We start from the raw sequence: 25,695 nt of genomic DNA, 5'->3' as shown, positions 1-25,695 counted from the left end.
TGAGTGATGCCTAATGCAGAATGTCATACTTACCATTGGCTTGTTCACTGCACACTTAACCTCCACTTCAAACCCAAACCAAAGAGAGGAGTTGCTCCAAGAAAGAGACTTCCGCTTGGCAGTCTCCTGTCAGTCGAGGTGAAAGTTGTATTCCAAGCAAATCTTCAGCCAAAGCTGGAAGAGTCCACCTACCCCACAGATCTTCCTCCAGAAGTACTTTGGGAACATCTGAAAGCTACCATCATGGAGACCCGTGAGGAGGTCTTGGGATACTTCTCAAAAAAGAACTGACTGGTTCGACGAAAATGACCATGTGATTCAAGATTAGGTGGCAAAAACGAGATCAGTTCACTAGGCACACCTCGCTCAGTCATCTTGTTCTGTGAAGAAGGCAGCCCTCCGCCTTGTGTGCAGCAACCTTCAGAGCAAGCTCCGAAAGATGCAAAATGAATGGTGGACCAACCTCAGCTTCGTACAGACGCTGGAAACTACAAGGAATTTTACGAAGCCCTAAAGGCAGTGTATGGCCCCTCGCACCAGGTTCTCTAAGTCCATTGCAGAGTGCTGATGGTCAGACTCTCTTTACACACTACGGTCTATCATGAACCAGTGGACAGAGCACTTCCAGACCCTCTTTAGAGCTGATCGTACAGTCCAAGACTTGGTGAATCATTGCACTCTCAACAGCAAGTGAAACTGAAGTGGACGACATTCCAACCCTCCAGGAGACCATCAAGGCAATAGAGTAGTTGAAAAGTGACAAGGCAGCAGGCGTTGATGGAATCCCTGCAGAAATCTGGAAGCATGGGGGCCCAGCCTTACACACTAAACTCCATGAATTTGTCTTGCTGATGGGAGCTACCGCAGGACCTCCGCGATAGTTATCATCAACCTGTACAAGAACAAAGGCAAAAGATCTGAGTGTACTAACTACAGGGGGGATAACCCTGCTCTCCATCCTTGCAAGAATACCTTTGAACCCACTGATGGCAGCTATCACAGAACAGCTTCCAGAGAGCCAGTGTAGCACTACTGACGTGGTGTTTGTACTCAGACAGCTCCAAGAAAATGTCAGGAACAGAATGAAGGGCTATATCTAACATGTGTCAACCTTACCAATGTGTTCAACACTGAGCAGGAAAGGTCTGTGGTAAATCATAGAATGACTAGCCAGCCAACCACAATTCTTCAGCATGGCCGCCAAGCTACATGAAGATCACCATGGGTAAGTCAAGCATAGCAGTGTCCTCTCAGATCATTTACCAATAGGCAGAAGCATGAAGCGAGGTTGAAGCAAGGTTTCACCATCTTTTACAGCAGTTTGCTTCGACAGGCGTGGGAAGACCCAGTTGACGGTGACGGCATTTATATCCAGTACCGCACTGGCGGTAGCCTGTTTAACTTAAGATGACTAAAAGCCCACACAAAGACAGAGGACCAACGGGTATCCGTGAGCTACTTTTTGCTGACGATGCTACCCTTGTCACCCATTCCTGGTGTGCTCTGCAATAAATAACATCCTGCTTTGCAGAGGCTGCCAAGCTCTTCGGTCTGAAAGTCAGCTTGAAGAAGACAAGTTCTTTGTCAGCCTGTATCTCTTGAGGAGTACCATCTTCCCCACATTACCATCTACGATGGAGACCTGCTGTCAGTCCTTCAATTTGGTTACTTCGAATGCATCATCTCATCCAATGCCAAGATCAACAGAGAGATTGACAATAGACTGGCAAATGCAAGCAGCGCTGTTGTACTGCCCACCCTTCTGTTTGGCTTTGAGTCCTGGACCACATTTCACCACCACCTGCGACTCCTTGAGCACTTCCACCAGCACTGCCTCTGCGCTATCCTAAATATCCACTGGAGTGACTTCATCAACACTGAAGTCCTTTAATAGGCAGACGTCACCAGCATCGAGGCCATGCTATTGAAGACACAGCTACGCTGGGCAGGGCATGGCAGTCTCAAGGATAGAGGATCATTGCCTGCTCCAAGTTGTGCTATGTGGCGAGCTGTCCAATGGCCATCGTGAGATAGGGGCACTCAAATAAAGGTACAAGGACTTCTCAAAGAATCTCTTGGCACCCGTCACATGGATCATCTCCAGTTTTCTGCTCTAGCCACCAATCGTGAGGTCTGGCGTCACATCATCCAGCAAGGTATCACCTCCTTCAAGAAGAGCCATAAGGCACACCTTAAAGAGAAAAGAAGGAGATGCCACTGTATGTACCCAACCTAGAAGTGCTCAATTGCAGGCCAACTGTAGCCATGTTGTGTCGTGACAGAACAAGGTGCAAGTATTTTTTGATAAGCCTGGGAATAGATTACGGGTTAAACAGTTCTACATTCTTGTTATCTCAGTGACACAATCAAACTAACTCCCTGCATTTTTTAAATTGTGAACAGTCTAGTGGAAGAGGTCTCCCTGATGGATTATGTGTTTTTCAGTTACATGATCTGTTAACCACTTGCGGCCGGGCGTAATTTGAAGTTGCATGATGTAAAACCGAGGGATTTTCAAGATTTCCCGTTTTTAAAAATCTTCAAAAGAATTCTTCACAAGTTTATTTACTGGACGTTTACACCCACACGAATGACTGTCTGGTTTCTACTCTAATCTGACAGACAACATCTGTTGATGCCCGAGTAGTTCAGCCAGACCTGCTGCCTTGTAAAAAGAGCCCAGATTGTGCGGTGTTATGTAATTTTCTTTTCTTCCCGAAACCAGCACAGTGCACTGCTGACGTCTTTTCAATAGGGGCCAGATTAGCATGCAGCTGTATTGTATCGCTCATCGCTGGAGCACTTTTGTCCCGGATGGTAATCCGCTTGTGCTGAATGCCACCAACAGTGGTATAATCTTTCAAAACAATGATGGATTTCCTCCGCTATTGAAAACTGGGAAAATCTTGGTCATTCCCAGCAGCTCAGTCTTTTGTTCCAAGTACGGTCTTTTGTCACAAGGTCCAGCTCTTTTGTCCGATTTTAGGCTCCGCTGTTGTGTATAAAGGCTATATGCTGAAACCGGGTACCCTGGCACGAAGTGGTTAGGGATTATGCAAGCAACAGTGTGCACATGGCTGAGTCAGTGTTGCCAAATGTTTGTGAATTTCAAGGATTTCTCATAAAAAGGCATAGGTACAGTATAAGTATAATTTTATTCCCATATCATAAATAGAATACTAACACGGATATAATATCAACAAAAAAGAAATGACATGAGGATTCCAAATAAAAAGCAAAGGCTTGTACAAGATCTGGAACCTGTTATTAAGACATTAAATAAATGGTTTGATATGTATTTATTACAATTTATCAAGCAAACCTGCTTTTTCAGTTTAAAAGAAATCAGAATCACTACTTGTTTGGTAAATCGCAATTGTGAACACATTCATAAAATTAGACCTCACCAAATTGAAAGTATTACCATGCCTGATCATAAGAGGTATATTTCTGCAGTTTGTACATGGTTCTCAGAGGTAATGCTGATGTGTGAGGTTATTTTGTTGTTGGGCACACATTTCTGACACTGAATTTGGTTAGGCGAAATTGTTGGTTCCTGTGCCAAGGCCAGTTTCACTTCTGTTACCAGTACATTTTATCTTTTCAGAGATTCACAGTGGGAAGTGCCACCATTCCGTGTAATGTTTATGGTGCTTTGGTTTACATCTGAATTCCCCCTCCCCCTAGAATGAAGCAAGTATACATTGACATCAAGTTAGTCTTAATGCAGAAAGAACTAGCCTGTTGGCACCTTCTGTCCATAGAACAGTTTTCTCCTATGGCGCCCCCTCAGACCAACTGTTGAGACATTGCCTACATGTGGTTTTTCTGTGTGTCCCTGGTGGGTGTGTTTAGAGTTAGTTACCATGATGCAATTTGAATGTATGTCATTTTACAACTTAAGGCTGCATACGTGCCTGATGTTGGTTAACCCACATGTACATGTTGCGCAGACACACAACCACATTGTACATACATGAATGCTGAGGTTTCTCACTATTCATTCTGTAAGCGTAGCTTTTCATAATAGTTGGATTGATTGCCCTTAAGCTCCCCCCCCCCACACACACACACTCTTTTACAGTTGAGAAATTGTTCAGCAAGTGCTCCAGGCAATAATCATTAATCAGTCTTGACATTCTGACTTCCCAGTCAGGAAATATTCTTTCTCCCGACTGGGGGGAGGGGGGGAGAAATAACCCGATTAAATTCCGCCCTCCTTTTCATGAACTGGCAGCAACCGCAAGCCCATGTCTGACCCCCACAGTCTGAGTTCTTTTCCAAGAATAATGTCTGGTCTGTGGTTAGGTTTCTGCCCTGACTAATGAGCATGGTGATGCTGATGTGCCAGTCACCAGTTCGCACCTCCAGGCTGGTATCTTGCTTAAGATTGCAGACCATAAGCTGCCGCAGACTACAGTGATGGGTAGTCCTGCTTAAAAAAAACAGGAAAAAAAAATCAGGTTTTCAGCTGTTCAAGACACATATCAAATTATTTAGACGCTCACTTCCTCATCCTTCATTTTCCTTTCAATTTTCAGTGACTTGACTGATGATTTTTGAAGATATTTCCCTCCATAGATGATCACCCCTCAAAACAGTCATGAAGCCCGTCGCCGTTTTGAAAATTGATGCTTCCATTCCTTTCAAAAATAGAATGATTTGGAGGGCTCAATTTTGTCTGACTATCCGAAATAAAGGCTGACAGCCATGCTGGTAGGTTCTGTCCTCCTTGTTTACAAACCATCCACTCCACGTGCCACAAAAAAAGAGATAATGTTCCAAGTCTAATGTTCAAGAATGAACATCTGCAGATAAAGGAACATGTAATAGTTAACATGCCGAACCTCACAATTTGGAAGCTTTATAAAGAACGTGTCATTGACTGTTCACTCATTCATTCAGTCAGTTGCAATTCTACGCAAGTATGAACATAAAAAATGATAGTGGAAAGCGCAAAAGGAATGTTTTTTTGGCATGCAGATGTCAACCTCTTCCCGTGTAACACACTGCAAAATGTGACTTTTCCTTTAGTAACCTGTTGGTGGCACTGTGTGTTATGACGACGAGCTCCAATGGAGCTCTGTACGTAACTGTAAAAACTTAAAATGAGATCAGGTCTTGGAGCCTGAAAATTTGGTTCTAGAGAGCGGGAGTGGTATTTTTGAGTTCAACAGTGACATGCTAGATAAATAGTACCGTTGGTTTGCGGTAGCACCCATGTAAAATATCTCTTTTGCATGTGCGGTTCTGAGAAGAACCGGAGGATATTGAGTATGTGCGGTTCTGAGAAGAACCGGAGGATATTGAGTATGTGCGGTTCTGAGAAGAACCGGAGAATATTGAGTATGTGTGGTTCTGAAAAGAACCGGAGAATATTGAGTATGTGTGGTTCTGAGAAGAACCGGACGATATTGAGTATGTGTGGTTCTGAGAAGACCCGGAGGATATTCAGCATTTCAGGCACTATGTTCTGTCCATCTTCAGGAGACTGCCGATACGCTGTTGTACATGACAGTGGCATATTGTCGTACATGATGCATGTCTGTGATTCCAATCACATACCCAACGTCCAAAGTATCTCTGTTGTATTCAAATGAATAAGTGATCATTACTGAAAACAGTGTCAGTGAGGAAGAAAGGCAGCACTCACATGCATATGCCCTGTGTCAAGACCTGGGAATGTTGTTGTCCAGTGTTCACGTGTACTGCAGTCACATTAATTTGACCTTTACCTCTTAATGTTGATATAAATGTCCAACTTAGGTGAATCTCTGTTTGCTGATGGTGGAGATCAATGTGCTGCGAGTTTATCATGGACAGCGTTGAGACCGAGAATGCTTTTCACAGTGCTCTGTGTACATTGCTTTCTGAATAAAGTGGTTGCATTCGAAGTGCATATCATTAGGTGAAAGCAGCAGGACGCCATCTAGTGGCGGTTTCTTGAATACGATAAGCACGACCGAGTTCAGGAAAAGTTTTGCCATAGGCATCAACAGGTTAACAACCAGGGCATCTTATAAGTATTGCTTGCCACTTATTTTTAGCAAATAGCTCATCAATTTTGCTCAGTAGTGTTGTTTGCACCATCGCTCCTTGATATCAGACCCTGTGAAATGTCAAATTTTTTAAATACAAGAAACAAAGGGGTTGAAATTGAATAGGGATGTGGTTGATTGATTAGATTCGAACGACTTAAGAATTTCTGGAATTGATTCTGATTCTCTGCGGGAGTGGAAATGTACCAGGAAAAAGTTTTAAATTCCTAACTTCTGTTGTTGTTAGTTAGATTTATAGAAAACATTGACACTATTCTGTGTTAACCCTAACAGTCCTAAATCCTCCAATTTCAATACAATTTTACATACAACCTGGGGGTTAGGGGTAATATTTGTTTTTACCTGATTTGGTTGGAAAGCCCCTCGACAGGAAGTTATTTCCTTTTGAGCGATTAGATATTGTCTTCGTTTATTTAAAAAAAATCAAAATCTTATGCTTTTTGTGTGTGTAATGTTTTGACCTGTATAGCCCAAGAAATGAAATAAATAAATAAATAAAATTCAATCTCAGGAGAAGTGGAATCATTGGCCACTTGGAGTTGCTCCTTTATAAGAGGTTCAATTTCAGTCTGACACACTTTGTGAGAAACAGAAGACCCAATAAATGAATCATTTTCATGGTGACTGCAGTTATGTGTAATAAACCATGAGGAACTCTTGCATTACGTATGTGTAGCTGAATGGTGACATCTTGTTTTATGTACTTTAACAAAGCCACTTTCACAGTGGAATGTATTTTGTTATCTTACCTGGTGCACTGTAATAATTGGTAACTGTCATTTTTTGGGGGTCTACTCTGACCATTCAGGACGAAAGGCAAAGTACCAGGAGTCGTACCCACTAGTGCGAGATGCCCGCAAGACGTCTGACCACAGTGTAATGATAACCACACCAGGTACTGATGACATCACCTCCGCACCACAACATAGGAATACCACTGATGGTAACAGTAAGTAACAATCTGCCTGCCATTCAGCACCCATCATAAAGTACCCATTGTCCAACTGAATTGAAACTTAGATTCACTGAGTCTGGAAGCAGTGTTGTCCAGAAGTGCTGGCTGCCGGTGATTTGACAGGCTACTTGGTCGTCTTCCGCCAACTATTTTTTTGTCAATAATGATAAAAAAAAATCATATTGTCTACTCTGAAAGCATTTCTTTCAAATCTCTTATCCACCTTTAGCCAAATTGCTGGATCAGATCCCCTAATTGGCGGATCAGATCCAACAAGTGTGTGTAGTGGGAACGCTAACCGTTATAACGTGGATCAGGATCAGATCCACCTTGCTTGATCGTCCTCTGGAGCAAGATACAGATCCCCCAATTGGTGGATCAGATCATGCAATTGGTGGATCACGATCAGATGGGAACGCAAAAGGTGGATCTGATCTGGCAATTTGACCTGTCAACATCCGTCCGTGCATTGGTGGCGCAGAACTTTTGCGGTCTGATGTACAAAGAGATACGTTTTTTTGTATGTAGCTCATGTGAACATTTTTAATGTGCACAGCATGAACAATAAACAACCCCTGAACTACGGGCTAGCAAAATGTGTCACCACACATTCGCAATGCATGCATGCCGCGATGTGTGCCTAGCTCTTTCACAATTTTCATTGCGCATTCGTCTGTTTCTTAACTTTTTCATTTGTGTTATTTTACTTGCTTTCCTTCAAAAACTAATTCTGAGTTAGTGTATAACCCGCAGTGTGTAATAGAGTATTGGAAAGAGAAGCAAAGTTTGAAGAGACAACGTACTAGCTAGGTTGAACATTCGATCCGATTCAAGGTCAGCACGTCAGTACAACTCCGCATCTAAGAAACCTTTGGATTTCTTCCTCCCATGTCGAAAGCTGGGAATATCAAACCACTGCAAGCATACGCATGCAATTTGAACCGTCCCAGCATGCAACACTGCCACAGAGCGCGCACTCAGTAAGCTAGCGCATGCGCAGTGCCCAACTCAGTGACCTTTCAGGGTCGACAAAGGTGGATCAAGCGTAAGTGGGAACGCGACTTGCGGTTTCGTTGCTGTAAGATAACAATCACACCAAAATGCTGGATCATGATCCACCTGTTCCCAATTCAAGTGGGAATGCTGTCTTACATCCTCAGAGATTTTTTTAAAACCTGCCCACATACATTGTATCTCTCTCATGCACGGCAATTTGACAGCTAGCCTGTGTATCATTCATGCTCTGCTCTCCAGGCAGAAAGTATGGCACCTGGATGTCTATACATCATGAAATATGTACCACTGTCAAACCAAAAGAGCATCTTGCTCTGTAAAACAAGCATTGGTGACACTGGTCATCAGCACTTGGTGAAGTGTTACAGTGTACAGTCCTATACCAAACAATCTGGTATACTGACAATGATCAACATTCCCTTTTTCCCCTTGAATTTTTGGTGCACTTTTACTGAGCATCGGAACTTTGTTTAAAAATAAAAGAAACATGAGTAAATCCCAGTCATTTGATTGGTGAATTGTTGGTCTCGCAATAAGAAGTATTCGTCCAAACAGGCAATGCAATAGAGACAATATTTAGCTTTGCATGAGGGAATGTGAATTTTAGGCTTGGTATAGCCCTGATGCATGAGAGAAGAATGTTTCCCTAACACCGATGTATTTATTTACATTGTAATCTCAGTGTGGTACAAGGTTTGAAAAAAGAAACGAAAAAGACAAGCTTGTTCAGGTTGGATTTGAACCTGTGACATTCTGCTCACTAACTTGCAGACATCTTATCACTTTGATAGCTAGCTCAAATACAGTGCAGCAGCGGGTACCGTGCTGCAAGTAGTCAATTTATTCATCATGCAATAATTGATCACTCCATTTGTCAACTAAATTATTCTTACTATTTTCTGTGTTAATTGTTCCTGCCGCTACACTCATGAACATTATTTGTGTACTTAGCCAAAGTTTTATAACCACAAATCATAGGATATGGAGCAAGTATCGCCGTGGAAGCTTTGCAAGATTGTAGAAGCGTTTGGTCTTTTAACACACCGCTCACTGAAATAGTTTAAAAGACAATGTTATTTTTACACAGTGCTGCTGGTATACTGCTGCATTGTTTATTTGTAGAGGGAAGGGATACACACACATGTGTTAATATTTGAGCATAAGGATCAACAAGGAATGTTGTTGTACTGTCTGCTTCGTGTGTAATATCTTATTTGCATAACTTTGGCAGAGGGCAGGATTGTTTAATTGCAAAGTCAGTGGAAGCAAGTGAGGATAATTCCTGGGAGATGCTGTTGAGCAAAAAAACTGGAACCGCTTTTTGTTTTGGCCTTGTCACAGTTTCCCCCCAAGTCCTCATACATTGCAAGAACATTGTCTCACATGTTCAGGATACATTACTGTCAATTCTAGTCTTGGATGGTCATTACGAGTATGACTGTTCTTATGTTGATGAAGTTCATTGTAGTAATACACCGACTAACGGTTGTAGTCATTTAGCATTCTGAAACTTTGTGAGACCTTTTGTGTTCATCCTAACTGAAAAAAACTCGGTTGAAAATGTGACAACTGAAGAGCTGTCACGTGGCAAAAAATGTATGATGCATTATCATTTATCTGTTTGTTTAAGACTTTGAAGTTCGAAATGCACCGTCAGCAGGGACATAAATTGGTCTATTGGGACGAAAGGGTCCAAAGTAAAGAAAAATTGCATTTATTTCAGTAACATTGGCAAAGCTTTAAAGGAACAGACGGGGCTCAGCTTGTGAGATGCATTGGTAATTAATTAAACCTAGCTAAAGACATGTTCATCTATGTTTTATTTTGCGGGGCTAGGGTGTGCCTTAACAGTCTGAAGACAAGGTTCTGTAAGGACCCTGCTTTTCATAAATGGGGTGGGGTTCCTGTCGTTGAGGGCAGGACCAGTTATAGCATACCTGAACTGGGAGGTACCTTTGAAGTCACAGGGGGTCTGCAGTGTGTTGACATTGTCATTGGTTCTGAAAAAACAGGCTGTGTTTGTGGACTGTCTGGGCCCTATTGTGAGGGGAAAGAAAGCAGGGCAGGGAGTAGCAACTGCTGTTTAGTTTGGCAGGTGAAGTGGGAACTAGAGATGGTTGGTAAGTTGGTTGGCCATTTGGGGGAGGGGCGTGGCTGATCTGAGGGTGTTGGAGATCGGTTCGCAGTACCTGTTGGGCACAGGGTCGACCATGGGTAGGCTGTCAGACAGGCTCTTTGTCATGGTAAAAAGGTGTTCACCTAGACCCAGACTCTAAGTTAAAAGGGACACGTGTCTGCAACTTTTGTGTTTATTGTGAAATGCTTGCTAAAAGAGGATATAAATGATTCATGAGGTTAAGTCTGTCCATATGAGTCCATTTGACCCGATCCATTTTTTGCGCAGTTTGATGGTTTTACACAGAGAGGCCACACCTGTTTTGGAGTCACAACCTGTTTTAACTTTGGCTGTTCTCAAAATGTGTCCATAAGGGAGCATTCCGGTACAGTTTCACAGAGTTCTTTATAAGTATGAGAGTTCCTGTGTTTGTGAACCAGTAAATACAGATGCTGGGCACCTGTGTTGTGTGCCATAATGCAGGAGGCCTTTTGTTTTATCTGCCTTTTGGAAGCTCTATTGACAGGACTGCATTTGTGGTCCTCTCACTTGTCTAGGCCCTTTGCCTGACCGGAGACGGGGGGAGGGTTCATCAACCCCAAAATGGAACTTTTGGCACATATTTTACACAAAGGCCTATCATAATGTGCGTGGGAACAATTGGTTGCAAACCGATGGATGCATGTAAGACTTAACACTTCGGTTTTCAATATTCACAGCGTATTGTACATTGGCCTGTTATGAATCTGCTCGTCACCTACATGTAGTGCCCTGAATCAGGCGCTGGGTGAAGAACGAATGGTATAAACATTATTACCGTAATTTTGGGACTGTAGGCAGCACGGCGTATAAGCCATACCAAGTAAAAAATGTGCAAATTAACATTTAGTCGTTTTAAGCCGTGGTTTATATTCCGAAAATTACTGTATATTAAAATTGTATATTTATATTTAAAAACAACAACAAGAGGTGGAACTCAGAAGTGAGTGGGGGGATTCCTTCAAACCCCCTAGCCTAGGCTGTGGGCCTGTTGTCCCAGAGGTTTCGTATTCTAATTATGGACATCGATGTATTGAGATCATAATCTGACCAATAGTGACTGGTTTCTCAGTTGTACGTGTATGCAGTGCAGAGTTGATTCCTGATGTGGTAAGTTGCTCATTTGTAATTTGCTGGTGTGCCAACCAAAAGTGTCATATATTGCTCCAACAAGTGATACGTGAGTGCGTATATGGTGTCTGCTGAAAAGAATGCAATTAGGAAAAAACTCAACAAACAGTTACATGCAGGTTCACTGATTTCAGTTTTTGTTTTGCTTTGGATTTCAGCTTTTTTTCCTCACTGTGTACAAAAGTATAGGAGATTTTCACAGTTCAGCTTCTTTATGCCTTTTTTTCAGTTGTTTTCAGCTGTTTTATCAATCTCATCCCTGTCATTGGCATAGATCCTTTATGTCATGAATGGAGCATTCTTTTTTATAGGCTGAAAATTTCTCTGGTAGATGGGTGAGGGTGGCGCACCTACCCTATTGATGTACATAGCGACCATTTTCACAGTGCATTTGTTGCTAGTGGAACAGTTTGAATTACTCTAGACCCCTTTTCTTAAGTTTGAGGAAAATAAGAAATCTTTACATCTTTCTTTTGAGATGAACATTTAATTAACATTTAATTTAATTAATTTTTCAATGGTACCATAATTTTCACATCTGTATCACGTCATCAGTGCTGACAGACTACCACAGGCATTGAAGGAAAAACTGCATCTGATGGGTTTGTACAGGTACTTACATGGTTGCTAGTATTGGATGTCAGCCTGCATGCATACCTGCTAACCACATGTTGATGGAAGAAAACTTGTGGAACAAAAACATTTTGGGAGAGAGTAAAGATAAATTTTCAAAGGACTGCATTTGTGGCCTGTGAGAAGGAGGCTGAGTGCTATTGGCACAGAGCCCAAACCGAGAGCACAATAAAGAGTATCTGCCCCAGACAAAACAAATAGACACAATGGAATGTTACTCAAGGCCAGGTGGCACTTATATTTATAGCATGGTACAATGTAATATACACATGGGCCCTTGTTGTGACATTAATGTCAGTTTTAATGGGCTGCTGGTTTTCTGAAGTTGTTGAGAAAAAAAAGAGGTGACTTAGAAAATGGGTGATGTAGCATGAAGTATGAAAGGCTTTCAATTAGTCAATTGTCATTTTTGACCGTAACAAACCACTGCCTGCCAAACATGAGGATAGGAGAGGACACAGCAAACGTTGTAAGAACAAAAGGGCTGTGAAGGGAGTGATAACACTCAGGCCCATCAGAAGTTCTAAAAAATTGTTTGGGGCACCGGTGGTTTCTAACATACCTTGATCAGAACTAACTCAAGTGCGATCTGGTGCAACTCGAGGCAGGGTTTGACTACTTTAAGAAAATTTATTTTAGCAAACGATTGTGCCAGATTCATTTCTTTATCAGATATCTGGCTTTTTATAATTTTTTTTTAAAAACAAAGTTTGGCACCATTTTGTTGTTCATTTTATGTGTAATTTTCTTTATTTTAATGCTTTTTGACAAGTGTGAGTTGCTTTCATACAATGTCAGGATAAATGTATGTTTTATAATTACATAACTGAAAGAGTAAAAGTTTGTACTACTATTTATGAATACACTGAAACATCAAGTAATACTGGTCAACATTTTAAAAAGAATGTTACTTTAATGACAATTATATGAAGTGGTTCCAATGGAAGTCTTGTGATATTGAAACAAACGATTTTCAGATTGCATGTGTTGTAGGGGAGGGGGCAAAGGTCACATAGTCAAGCGGTGCATTGTTGCCATGCACATGGAATGGGTTGTCCTGCAGGGTGGCCGTTTCAGCCAATTTTCGGCAAAATGTAACAGATTTTTTGGAAAAAAAAAAGACTTTGACAGAAATTTAGCATAGTGAATTTTTCAGCAGATTTCTGGCTGAATTCTGCAAACTTGTTAACTCTAGTCGATAATATAGGAGACATGTTCTGGAGCTTTTTCTCAAAGCAGATAATTATTTTTGTCTTCCAAAAATTGGTTACAGACCCTTCCATAACAGCCTACAGAAAGCAAGTGAATCTGTAGAACTTTCCACACCAGTCTGGACTTACCCGGGTAATTAATTACCCGGGGAGTTGTTCATACCTCGGTAGAAATTAACCTGGAGAATCCCTTTCACCGCTAGAAACCTCACCCTGGTAATTTAGATTACCTGCTTTTGTGCAAACCCGGGTAATTTGTAACTGTAATTCACACTGCAAAAGTGCGAGTTTAGGATTTATGGCTTCCAAGTCAGGGTATTCCGTTCACAAAAACTTCAAATCTGTGGGCCTGTTTTGCTGAGCTGAGCACATAGTTTGACCACTATATGGGGGGGGGATTTCAGGGAAGGGCAAGAAAAAAACTCACATGGCTAACCCGTATGATAGTCTTGAAATGCCAGTGGAACATGCGCAGCCCCAGAGTGACCAGGTGGTTTTATTTCTGTCCGATTTGGCACTGCGTGCAGCGTGAGGTCAAGACAGGTGCCTTACGTGTAGTATACCTAAAACAAACTCAAGTACAGGTACAAGTAAAAGCAATGTTATTGGATACCAGCTACAGTGGGCATCAGCAGTGCACGCAAGGCCATGCTGACTGTATTTACTGCTACTTGACCAAAAAAAAAAAAGGTTGAAGAAAAACTTGCAAACATTCACACAACCGAAGATAACCCAGAGAATTTTCTCACGCCCACGGTTAACCCCAAGATTTGTGAGTTAACCCACCTCGCGAAATAGGGTTAGAAATTACTCAAAACGGTGAAAGGTTGTATCAATCCGTCCTTGTGGGATACACATTCGCAAGCAGATTTATGCACCAGGCATAAGAACATTGGAACACAATCAGTTGATCTGCAGAGCTGGAGCCTAGCCATGCTAGTTTGCATTGTTACTTAATCGCCCGCCTAAAGGCGCAAACCTGCAGGGTAAGGGGAGGGGATGAAGTCTTAGCCGTCTGGTCCACCCAGAGACATGACGGGATCCACAGACTTGTCCCTTCACCTCTCACACCGATTTTGAAGATATTTTTCTCCCCCTCTTATTTTTCCCCCCCTCTTATTTCCCCCCCCCAAACAGTGGGGACCTGTGCCCCTCCCCCTTCTATACCTGTATGGGACCTTGCAGCTTTTGTCCCTTTTGTAGTAGATAGTCTAACTTCTCCCAACCATCATCCCCCAATAATTGTGTGTTCCCCAGACTGCCGGTAGGTTCTACATAAAAAGGTATAACTTTCCATAATATGTCACTTCACATTTGGGAACTTGAGACACGATGTTGAATCCACAACCACATTTTCAAGGGATGGGGGACTTTTAGCTGGAAGGCCAAAAAAACTTGGAAACTTTTTCATATATGTACATCCTTTTATGGCCTTTCTGAGGGGCAAGGTTGCATTTGGGGACTTTTTACATGCTTTTTGAAGGAATCGAAATGCAACAGACTCTGTATTTGCCTTTTTGCATGATTTTGTTTTTAAAAATTGCTTCTCTTTTGGTGGGGAATGGTCCTCTCTCCCCTATGGATGCACCATTGGTGAGAAAGGTCTTTATGAACGAGTAGGTTTGGTTCATGCAGATATCCAGCGTAGATGTTTCTAAAATCTTAAATTTATAATTTTTTTTCTCTAATTTTTTTTTTGCACGTACATATTTGCCACAATATTTATTGAAGTATTTCTCCCACCCTTACACACGTTCCCATCCAACATGAAGACACAACATTTCTAGCCGAAAATTCCTCCTGACATGCTGGTGTTTAGACCACAGTTTACAGACAGTTTACAAATCATCCTGTTTGTTGAGACTGTCCAGGCAAGAATGTGTATTTTGGAAAGAGGAGACCTTAACAAAAAAAATTTGTGCCTGACTTCTGAGCTATATATAGGGCCAGTTAGCGTATCTGAAGGTTTTGAACTTACGTGCACCCATGATGCACACAGCATAACTGTGAATTCAGTACATACAATATGTGTTGGCAGTGCAAAAAGTGTAAAAAATTTAGGTACCTACCATTGGCATTAAATGGAGGACTATGTAGCCTACATATTGTGTACATCTAGTTTTATTAAGTATGTTAGTTGCACAAGCATTCCCCTAGATACTACCTCTCCACCAATACCAGTGTTGGTCAAGAGTTTTTAATGCCGATTCCATGTACATTTATATTGCAAGATTTAAAATAACGGGAGTTTGCTAGCTCACTGTTTCCAAAATTTGCTCCTTTTCTATTATTTATAATAATACCCTACTGTAGAACATTTTCTGTTAGTCTACACACTTGTAGACAAACATACTGATCCCGCTCTCTAGGCATTCTGATTAGACTGATTGGTGTAATTTTTTCCCTATAGCCATGTTTGTGCTGGACTTTTTTCCAAAGGTTTCACCAAGCCGATGGTAAAATGAAAAATGGTCAAATGCATGGTGGGAAGAATAGTCCTGGTACGTATATTTACATGCACATTACTTTTTACGTGGCATGGCACGTAGCACCTTTCCATCGGTGCAGTTTGCCTTTATATTGCCCTGTGGATCATGTGGCAGATTTGATTGAAATGGTTAGCATCAAGTAAAAACAGTTTTGGTGGTGGAGACAAATCGAAGAAATGTCAGTTGTGTAATACAACCACATTGAGCAGTATGAGGTAGCTGACTATTGTTAGCGTGTGAAGATATGTCGGCGTTGTGGCACATTGGCCAACCATTAATGGAGGATTACCTTGTTCACCGTTGTTAAAAAAGTCCAGTGCGGAACACACAGAAACTTTATGTAAAGGAACCTGAATGGGGAGTAAGGATTAGCTTACACAAGGGCATGGAAGAGAAAGTTTAGGCAAGGGCATGGCAGAGAAGCCCCATTGGAACATAAATTATATAATATACTTCAGATTCCCTGTTTTCTCTTTTTGCCATTATGCATCACATTGTATCCCTTAAGGTCCTAAAGTCATTGTGTTGGAAGACACCTGATTAACACTTCTTTATTGACACATCTTTATTTTGAAACACTTTTTCCTAAACAATTCTGTGAACGGTTCCAAGGTTGTTCACCAAAACCCTCTGAAATGACATGTGCAAGACATATCTTGGATTCATCTACATGACCAACTTGACCGTACCATGCATGCATTTGAGCTGATCTCAAAGAACTTGCCCATCAGTTGTGTTAGCACTTTGGGTTGCAGGGCTGAATTGAGGGGGAGGAGTGCATTGCAATGATCACTCAACATTTTATGGAAACCCTACTCAACTCAGATTCTGGACATGCACAGTACCTGACCTGCCAACTGCCCTCAAATACCAGTGTGCTTGTAAAAGAAAAAGTAGCCATGACCTCATCAGGAGAATTGTGCTTTATTTTGAATTAGTTTCCACAGCATGGGAACTGCAAACTTGGAAGAAGCCTCAAGAGTTTGCCAGTGACAGCAAAATTTAAAATGTTCTTTGTCTAGTATCGTATGGTCATGTGGTTCCTGGCAGGGGGAGGGAAGGTCAGCCTGTGTCCTCAGTTATGGTGTGACCCTGTTATAGCCAAGGTCAGGAGAGGGTCATGCTCCAACTAGCATAGACTGCCATCCCTTTCTATGCAGGGTCCCCCTGGTGGTTGTGTGTGTGGAGAAATGGTGTCATGGCCAGAATTGACAGTTGATCTAAAAATGTCTGCCTGGCTGCACCTGCAGGGGTATTGATAAGCGTTCTCTAGCACAGTGTCAAGATAAAAAGGATCCCTGTAACATGTGTTTGTACAGTCACCCATTGAAAGTCATCAACAATTTGGATATGTATGAGTGAAAGAACAAATTTACTTAGGTTATGTAAATCTCCCAGGTTAGGAATGCGGTGTACATAATGACACAATTTCACATTAAAAAAACCACATACACACACACACACACACTTTTTTGGCGTCTGTGCGTTTTTATATTTTGAATAGGTCGGCCAACCCCATTTTGGTGGCCAGGGGAAACACACGTTATTATCGACTCTAGCGATGATGAATGTCCTTTATACGGATCTTTTGAAATTCAGCAATAGCCGAAATGAAATAAAGCCATACCCCAAACTCAGCCAAAGTTTCATTGACTGATCCCCATGTACGTTTCCTTGCTGCCTGTTCCTTTTTTTTTATGTACACTAGTTATGGAATATCCTGAAACTACTGCTGAGAGTGCTACACAAGGTCAAGTCTGACACCCACACAGAGATCGAATAAAATTTGTATTTTTATTTTTCAGTTCAGTGAGCAGTGCTGGTTCGTATTGGAAAGGTAGCAACTTGACTGGAAAAAAGTGTTAAATTTTGAAACTCACATTTTTGTCAGAAACAGAGTGCATGTAGGTTGCGCTCGTAAGCCGGATGCAGTGCTGTCCAAACAAAATTAAAATGAGGGCCACTGGCTCCTAGAAAAAAAAAGTTAGGAGGTGCCAGGTCAATTTTTGTACATACTGTAGACAAATTTGCAAAATGTACAAGTTACATGAACAAAATCTGACAAAACACAGAAACATTATTCTGTCAATGATCCGCAGGACAGACAGGCTATGGATTTTGTGCATGTGGAATAAATCGAAATGGCAACCGGTTATGTGAAAAAAGCTTTGATTATAAAGATCAACAAAGAATTGACTGGAGCGGGATTTGAACCTTGCGACCTCTGGAACCAGTGCTCTACCAACTGAGCTATCCAGCCCTACGTAGGTGGCTCTTCCCATTTGTCAATATCTCTGTTGGGGGGGGTCACTAGCCAGAAGCCATTAAACCAGAAGCCATTAAAAAAAAGCTAAAAGACAAGACAAGTTTGTTCTCTTATGTTTGAGCATTTCGTACCTGGGACCAGACCAGACCAAGGGAAGCTTTGGTTGGAAACTTCAAGTACATTTGGGACTGAAACAAGTTTATTGCACTGGAATCGTGGTGTACTTGGACTGCTAGTGCCTTATTAATACACAAAATGTCTCAGCTCCCCAAACACCCTCTATACTATACAGCGTGCGGCCCACACGTGCGTGTGTGCACCTATATGTAAGCTTTGTTGCAGTTAACATGGGCTCATGCTGTGTACACAGTAAAACGGAGAAAAACCACATGATCATATAGAGATACATCGCTCGGTGCATGTAGAAGAAAACTGGGCAGCGATCGTTTGTAAAATGTGACTGACAAGGTAGGCGACTAACGGGGACAAATCATGGTCGCCATTGGCAATAAGAATTAAACATTTGGTCGCACATGGTTATTTCCTAGGCCCCGATGCAACTGTTTTGGTCGCACTGTACAGTGCTGCCCGGATGTGCATCACTTTTCTCAGATTCTGGTACTCATTTAAGGAAAAAGTCTTCTCAGTTGCTTTTCATGCAAAGCCATGTTCTATTTTATTTGCATGAAATTGTGTATTACTTTTTAAATTCCTGTTGAAATTTTGGCCAGTGGATTTGTCAAAATGTTAGGTGTAATTCAGTTTTGCCGTGACAGACCTTTCAAATGTGTATTTCACATTTAATGAAGAGGTACTGTTATTTTTACAGGTATTTCTTATAGGGAAATACATGTACATAAGACTGTGCTTATTGTAATGGAGAAACAAGTGTCTACAGCGATCAGGATGGGCTCTGTGGTTGGTCAATGTCACAGTTACTCAGTCCAAAGTATGTGACAATGGAATGAACAGTGCCCTTCATTAATTAATTACATGTAGCTCCTAGCCATCCCATGGCAGAGCCAGCCATGATTTTGCCAGCCTGGGCCAGCAGACAGATTTTCTGATATGGCCCCTAAGTCACTTAGGAAATGTCTAGACTTGGGGAAACTGTATATTGTGCATTGCTGGCTGGAGTTTGGTCAAGGGAAGAAAGTGGTTCTGTTTCTCGTACACCAGCCTCACTGTAAGGTAAACATTTGCACCACAACTTTTTTTGTATGTATGACGACTACCACACATGCCTGTGTTGAGGGAATGAAATGTACAGAAAGTTAATATTAATATGCAACACAAACCAGGTTACAACTGTGTATATATGTCCCTGTTTTTCAAAACTGTTCCTATAAACAAAGAATTTTCTTAACACCATTCCCTATTCCCATTTTTTTTGGCCTCTTCATATACATAGGAGCAACACAGTAGTTTAACTTGTAATGCTTTAATACTTGGAACATGTATGTATATGTACATACATGTATTGTACATATCATATATAGATGTCATTACATGTAACATGTTTTTGAGGTCCTAATTCCAAGCTGATTTTGCCTGAATGCTTTGTAAATTTTTCACCCAAGAATGTACATTTAGCAATTGAGTGCTAAATGTAGAGACATACACGTATATTGCATTCTAGGGCCACATTGTGGATTAATGAAATTGTAACAGTTGTGTCGGATACGCTCCAGTGCAGTCTTATTGAAGCTGATTTAAAACATAAATCAACAAGAATGCTGTGAGGTATTCTGTACAAACGGCCATTCGGTTGCTTGTGAGAGAATCCTTTGTGTGGTCTGAGTTCATTAGTTGCACTTGAGGTGGGAAAAGATCTTCTCAAGCTAGTCATTCACGCTGTTTCCTGTTTAAAAAGCATTCCCAGAGAGTCACTTGTGTCCTTAACTATTATCCTCAGAGAGCCATCTCCTACCCGAAAAGGAAACACATAAAAGGGAAATTGTTGATTTGACGAAATAAGAGTTGCCTTAAAACCAAAACCTGATGGCCAATGACTAAGTAAAGCTTTATTCCCACAGTGCAAATTTTTGCAGGTACTAAATTAAGCTGCAGGCAGCTGGGGGTTTCAAGCCATATTGACATGATGCTATCTGAAATTTATTGTGTGTTAGGGGAGGCTGGAATTCTTCTCGTAAAATCTCTTTTACCCTCCATTAAGAAAAAAAAAAAGTATTTTGATTTAAGGGTTTGTTTTCCCTGGGTATTAATGTACCATCGAGGTGCCCTTCATTATTAAAACGAAATGCCGTCTCTGAAGTTCTTGGTTAGTTACTGAGTACTCCCTTTGCTGTATGCCGCCAGATCCTTGAATAGACGGATGTGATGTTATTAAAAAAAAAGAGAGATGAGATGAATGCCAACAAATACTGGTGGGTTTGCATAATGTGTACTTGTGGCACAAGCAAGTCATTAAAATGGAGTTTGCATGATCTTTTGTGGCGTGAAATGGTTAAGTACTTACTGAAAAAAAAAGATGAAATTGCTTTCTAGGATCATATACATGTAATGCAGGTATACCAAGGAAATGTACATCAGTCAACTCAAAATCCCACTGCCCCCCCACACACTTATTAAACCATAACTACCATTTTTTTTAGTGTGGGGAACTTTTGGCCAGTTTAGAAATTAAAGTTCTCAAAATACCATTCTGCCCACTTTTTGCCATTGCCAACCTGCTGAGTAATTGCTTCATCAGAAGACTCGGCACTAACCCATAAGAGATTTGGTTATTTCTAAACCTTTTGTGGAAGACATGTCAGTACATGTTCACTTTTCCCCACAGATACAATACTTTAAATTGATCAGTGTGTGCAGGCATGTAAAGCATTGGTGCGCAAGAAAAATGTACATTACAGCTTGTGTGCTGCATCCCAAATGTCAATCAGATCAACAAATGCCAAGTCCTGCAAGCCCTGTCATCAAGGTTCTTGCAAATTGGCTAGCCAAGTCAGCTAGTAACAAGTCTTTTGGTTAGTTTGGTTTCTCCGTGCAGTCAGCCTGCGGTTTCATGTATTCTGCTGCCTTTTTCTCTTGTTGTTGTTTGAAAAGGACAATCACATTTTCCTTGAGTTATTCCATGAAGTCTTCAGACATCTTCCTCCCCATCTCTCTGCATTGTGTTCTGAATGGTTTCTGGCCACCGTGCTTTAGTATATTGAAGGGTCACACCTCCTTTGCCCACATCATACTTCACTTCTGAACAAAAAAATTAAAGGAACACGTTTCCAAAATGTTGTCCAGTTTTGTGGTCTGGGAAGTATGTGAATAGTTTGTAGATAACAACCCTAATGAATTTAAAATGGCCCTTTGCTTCAATTTAAATTGTTTCCTTTTTTATGTTATTGTTTTCAGCCTTCCTTGTTCAATTTGACGATGTATGGAGATGCCTCAGATTCAATATAATCTTTTCCTTGAAAACTCTCCATTGGCCAGTTTTGTCCGTAAGTTTACCTACACACATAAACATTTCATAGATGTTAGTATAAAAGGAAGCACATTTTTCATTTTAACAAAATTGAATACTTTGGAAATAAAGTTAATGTACAGTCATTTAATGTGCAAAACTCTTGAGGTTTAAAAACACCCCGTTAAAACTACTCTCACCACACATTTGAAAAAAGACTTTTATTCGTCTGTTGTTTGTCAGTTTACAGAGTTCTGTCTTTCTGTTCATTCACAGTGGGAACCCCCCCAATTTTTTCTTTTTTAATAATTTTTTTTGTTCCTTTCTGTTTTAATTATCCATACACCATCATGCGCCATAAAGGACTTGCTGGAATACCGTGTCAAATCAGACCTCTGTTTCTCTCATTTCAATGAATTTTAGTCCTTCCTTGTGATCTTGTAATGTTCTTACCTACGCACCAGAAGCACCGCCAGATATGTTAGTAATTTACCTGGACAACATTTGAAATGTATTGCAGTTTCTCAGTTCATATTGTAAACCACAAATTGTCAGCACCTTCTTTCTCACACTTCACGTGCGCAAACAGGGGCAAAATTGAGCAACGAACTGCAAAGTTGCATTCTCACCACGGCAGGCCATTACATTCCGCAGACTGTGTATTGTAACCTCCATCATCGCAGTAATTATACCTTGACCTATATTACATCACCCCGAAGAGGGAGCAGACAATTCTATCACCGCTCCAATATGCTGACTTTCAGACTGGCACAGCTAAAGAGAAGACAAAACGAAAGGGGAAAAAGCAGAAATGAAACAGAATGATTATCTGCTTGATTTCCTGTTCTGCTGTAATTCCTCATGCACCATCCACATCCCAGACATATGAATCACCCATAATCCCCCTGGCCTAATACCAGAATGCTGAAATCGTTACCATGAAGTCCATTGCCTCCCCCCCCCCTCCAAAGGGAGCTTTTAGAATGTGCTGTGAATGCACACACAATATGCAAAGGGATGAGAAGGTGGGAATTGTTTGGATTATCTCTTGAGATGACCTGAGCTGGTTGACCTGTGTCTACCTGTCACAACAGCCCTCCTGCATGCCTCATTGCTCAGCCCACGGCCTGATACATGTACGTTGTGAGGAACTAGAGGGGGAAAAAAATCTGTCTGGAAGGGATGTGTACAGTTCCACAGTCACGCAATGTATTCATCAAATCCTGAGAGCTATGGAGTGCTTCTGTGTCAAAATTGCCCTACTTGTCATGGGCAAAAAAGATGATTGTAATCTGAAAGGGTTTCATGCTGTGTAATTTGTTCTTTATACAGCATTTGAATCTGCTCCTTTTTGTCTTAGTTAACCTGTTTTTCAGTAAAGGTTTGCTAGTTTAAAGGGTATTTTGATGTCCTTTGGTTTCTATTCTTAACAAATTTCCATATTCACAAGCAAAATTGTGGTGTCATTCTTTACATAAATTCAAGATAATCATACATTGGTTGGTAGAAACATTCTTGTTTCATGGAAGTTTGCTATCTGTTTTTTTTTTATTTTTTTGGCTGCAGCATCATGTGCATGACTACTTGGCAATGAGCAACCAAGTCTCCAAAATATTTAAGTAAGCAGATCCTGGGTTCAAAATTTGAACAGAATAATGTATGCATAGAATAATATCTTTGTTGAACAACGTCACAGTAGAGCAGCCTCGGTTCTGAGGAGCAAGGAAAATATTACCTTTGAAAAATGCTTTTTCAATACCCTAATCACCTCAAAGGGATGACCGATGGTTTCATACATAAAAGAGGAGCATAAAGTTGCACAGAAAATGAGTCTAAGAAATATTCATCGATAAACCCTCTGATGAAAATAACTGTTTAAGGTGGGGCAGCTTAAACAGTTGAATTCTTATTTAGAATACTACCCAAAGTTAGTAAGTCGAAGAAACTTACACTACCACCATCTTTTAAACAATTCACTTTCAGCGCAGAATTTTGATAGATGAGGCACTCCATACAACCTGTGTCGGCAGAGCGCACGTGTCTAGACATCAGGTTGTCTGGGTTTGCCTGTCGATATTTACGTAGTGTCTGTGTGTATGTGTGCAGTGGATGCACACACATCACAGACACTGTAAATGGGCTCCAGTCCACTCATGTCATAATGTCTGGATGATACCATGATATACACTACCTGATCAATGTTGTGTGCAAGCAAGGCCTTACACCCTGGCTTCTGTCGGGGCCAGTTGGACTTCTAGCAACTGCTCTTGTAGCTATGAACCTTCAGGAGTCTGTGCATGTACACCAACACTGGTATCCCTGGGCAACAGGTTTGGCTGATTTTTTACATCACTTCTGGATAGTCATAACTTTAATAATAAAATTGGCATCAGTTCATTGCAGGCTAATATTGGCTGAGAGGGCGGCAAGTTGAACTTACTGTCATGCGTGTGATTTTTAAACATTCTGCTAGAAGTTGAAGCTTAGGTGTCTCGCAGGGAATTTTTGTCTGTAGTGAAGCATTCCAGTGACTAAGTCAAGGGACTGTGCATCTCACTTGGTTAACTTTGTAGGCACATTAGACTGGTGCCCAAAAGAGACTAACTTTAGGTACACGTCGGGAGACGTGACAGACATGGCCTGTGTGTGGGTACTCTTTGTTCTGTTATCATGGGCATTAATTTGCAATTCATTGCGAGGAGGAAAATGTACAATTCAGAGAATGCCAGGCCTAGGATAAATACTGTAATGATGGTGGAAGTGCAGGTGCCATTGCTGTGTTGCTAATAGGGACTTCCAAATACACTTTGTAGGCCAAGTCCAAGGAAGGCACTCCCCTGACTAAGTGACGCATTGCAGATGGAGGTGTGCTTCATTGTACTGTATAATGTATTAGGGTATGTGGGTCGTAAGTGATTGACCTTTGATATCTGGTAGTGGTACCATGCCGTACATGTGTCCTGTTATGCGCTCTCATAGTCTCATTTTTATCCTAGGTTTTAAGAACCATGTTCCCATTGCACATTTCCTCCATGTCTTCTGTTTCTGGCGCTGCTCCCTGTCGTGCAAATCTTCTGTGCATTTCCACTTGGATGTTTTTGCGGTAGTGTAACATTACTTCTCTGTGACCAATGTGGTACAGTGTTGCCATTCAAAATGTGTCATCATTTGCACACTGACAGCTTTCTACTCCCATATGTCAAATGGTTACGTTATACAATGAGATTATTTTACTAATCGCTACTAAAACTGGTTTTACTTGCTGAAACCCTCTCAGATTTCTTGTTATGTTGTTGACATCCATCATAATACCTGTCAGGCAAAATACAGAACTGCTGTGATGTGTATAGCGCCATGCTTTGTCAGCAATATGTGCACACAGGGGTCAGGGAGCTATTCTCTTCACACAAAGCATTTTACAGTGCTGTTTCAAAAGTTTTGCCGTGTGATGGCGTTCCTGTTGAATCAGTCAGGGAGGTCCTACAAAACTACTGTGGGTCTGTAGAAATATTCTGCAACCACTGTCAGTCTGTCGAGTCACCGTGAGTGTGATGTAGCCTAACGGGGACATGAATTCTTGGAGCTTTCCAATTGGACATAAGATTGTTATCATTCCATTTCACCATGGCATTTTTACCATCAAAAGCACAGCAATTGAGCTCAAGTATGTGTTTTCCAAGTTGCAATTAATTAATAAACCTGCAGCTGCTCCACTGACCCAAATGTAGCCCATACACCAACAATCCCGTCGGACCCAAATTGTCTGCTCTTTGCTTGGTCACATGACTGCATTGGAAACCTTTGAGGATGCCTTGCGTGCTTGGCTTCCAAGTTCACCAGATTGCTAGCACTGGCACAGTTGTAGCGACAGTTGCCGGCTGACTAGTCAGACCACAAAGGAAACTCAATCACTGGCTCATTGTGATGGCTGTACGATAATTGGATGTGTGTGGAAAATGTGTCATTTGATGTGTCTGTTTTGTTGCTGGACATACCAAGTTACAGTAGAAGCCACTTGCATACACACATACATGTGTGATATCTGGTTTAATACAAACCCTGGATACCTCCGCTTTTTATCTTTTCCTTTGGATTTGAATTATCAAGTTGAGATGTTTAGAATTTGTCATTGCTTTATCATTTCATAATGAAATACACAAACACACATTCCAGGAATGAATTGTGACGTTATGGGTCCCTCTTTTCAGTGTGATACATGTAGATGAGTTCATTAACAGCACTCTTGCAAAGCCAGTCACAGGTATTAGGTTGGACAAAGAAATGCATTTGCCAGAGTTTATGTGAAAAACTTGAACATGACTTAGTATGCTCTTGGATGAGGATGCACAGTACAGTATCCA

The 25,695-nt window shown here is 41.2% G+C and overlaps 1 protein-coding gene and 1 long non-coding RNA gene across 2 annotated transcripts in view; one reads left to right on the top strand and one right to left on the bottom strand.

The window, feature by feature from the left end:
- Positions 1 to 25,695, top strand: part of LOC147798904 (uncharacterized) — a 90,757-nt gene that overhangs the window by 49,648 nt on the left and 15,414 nt on the right. Inside the window, exon 4 of the mRNA XM_087137967.1 lies at positions 6,868 to 7,008. Within this exon, the coding sequence (XP_086994093.1) occupies positions 6,868 to 7,008 (141 nt within the window). The remainder of the gene's footprint in view (positions 1 to 6,867; positions 7,009 to 25,695) is intronic.
- Positions 17,313 to 24,219, bottom strand: LOC147798905 (uncharacterized). Its single transcript, XR_015425637.1, has 3 exons — positions 23,526 to 24,219; positions 21,964 to 22,108; positions 17,313 to 17,617 (listed from the first exon to the last, which is right to left on the bottom strand). It is a non-coding gene; the product is annotated as an uncharacterized LOC147798905 (long non-coding RNA).

Source organism: Acanthaster planci, linkage group LG06 (genome assembly GCF_054643075.1).
Source record: "Acanthaster planci isolate LZ-2023a linkage group LG06, COTS_SCS, whole genome shotgun sequence".
Taxonomy (NCBI): Eukaryota; Metazoa; Echinodermata; class Asteroidea; order Valvatida; family Acanthasteridae; genus Acanthaster; species Acanthaster planci.
The sequence above is the reverse complement of the archived record's forward strand: the minus strand, read 5'-3'. Positions and strand labels throughout refer to the sequence as shown.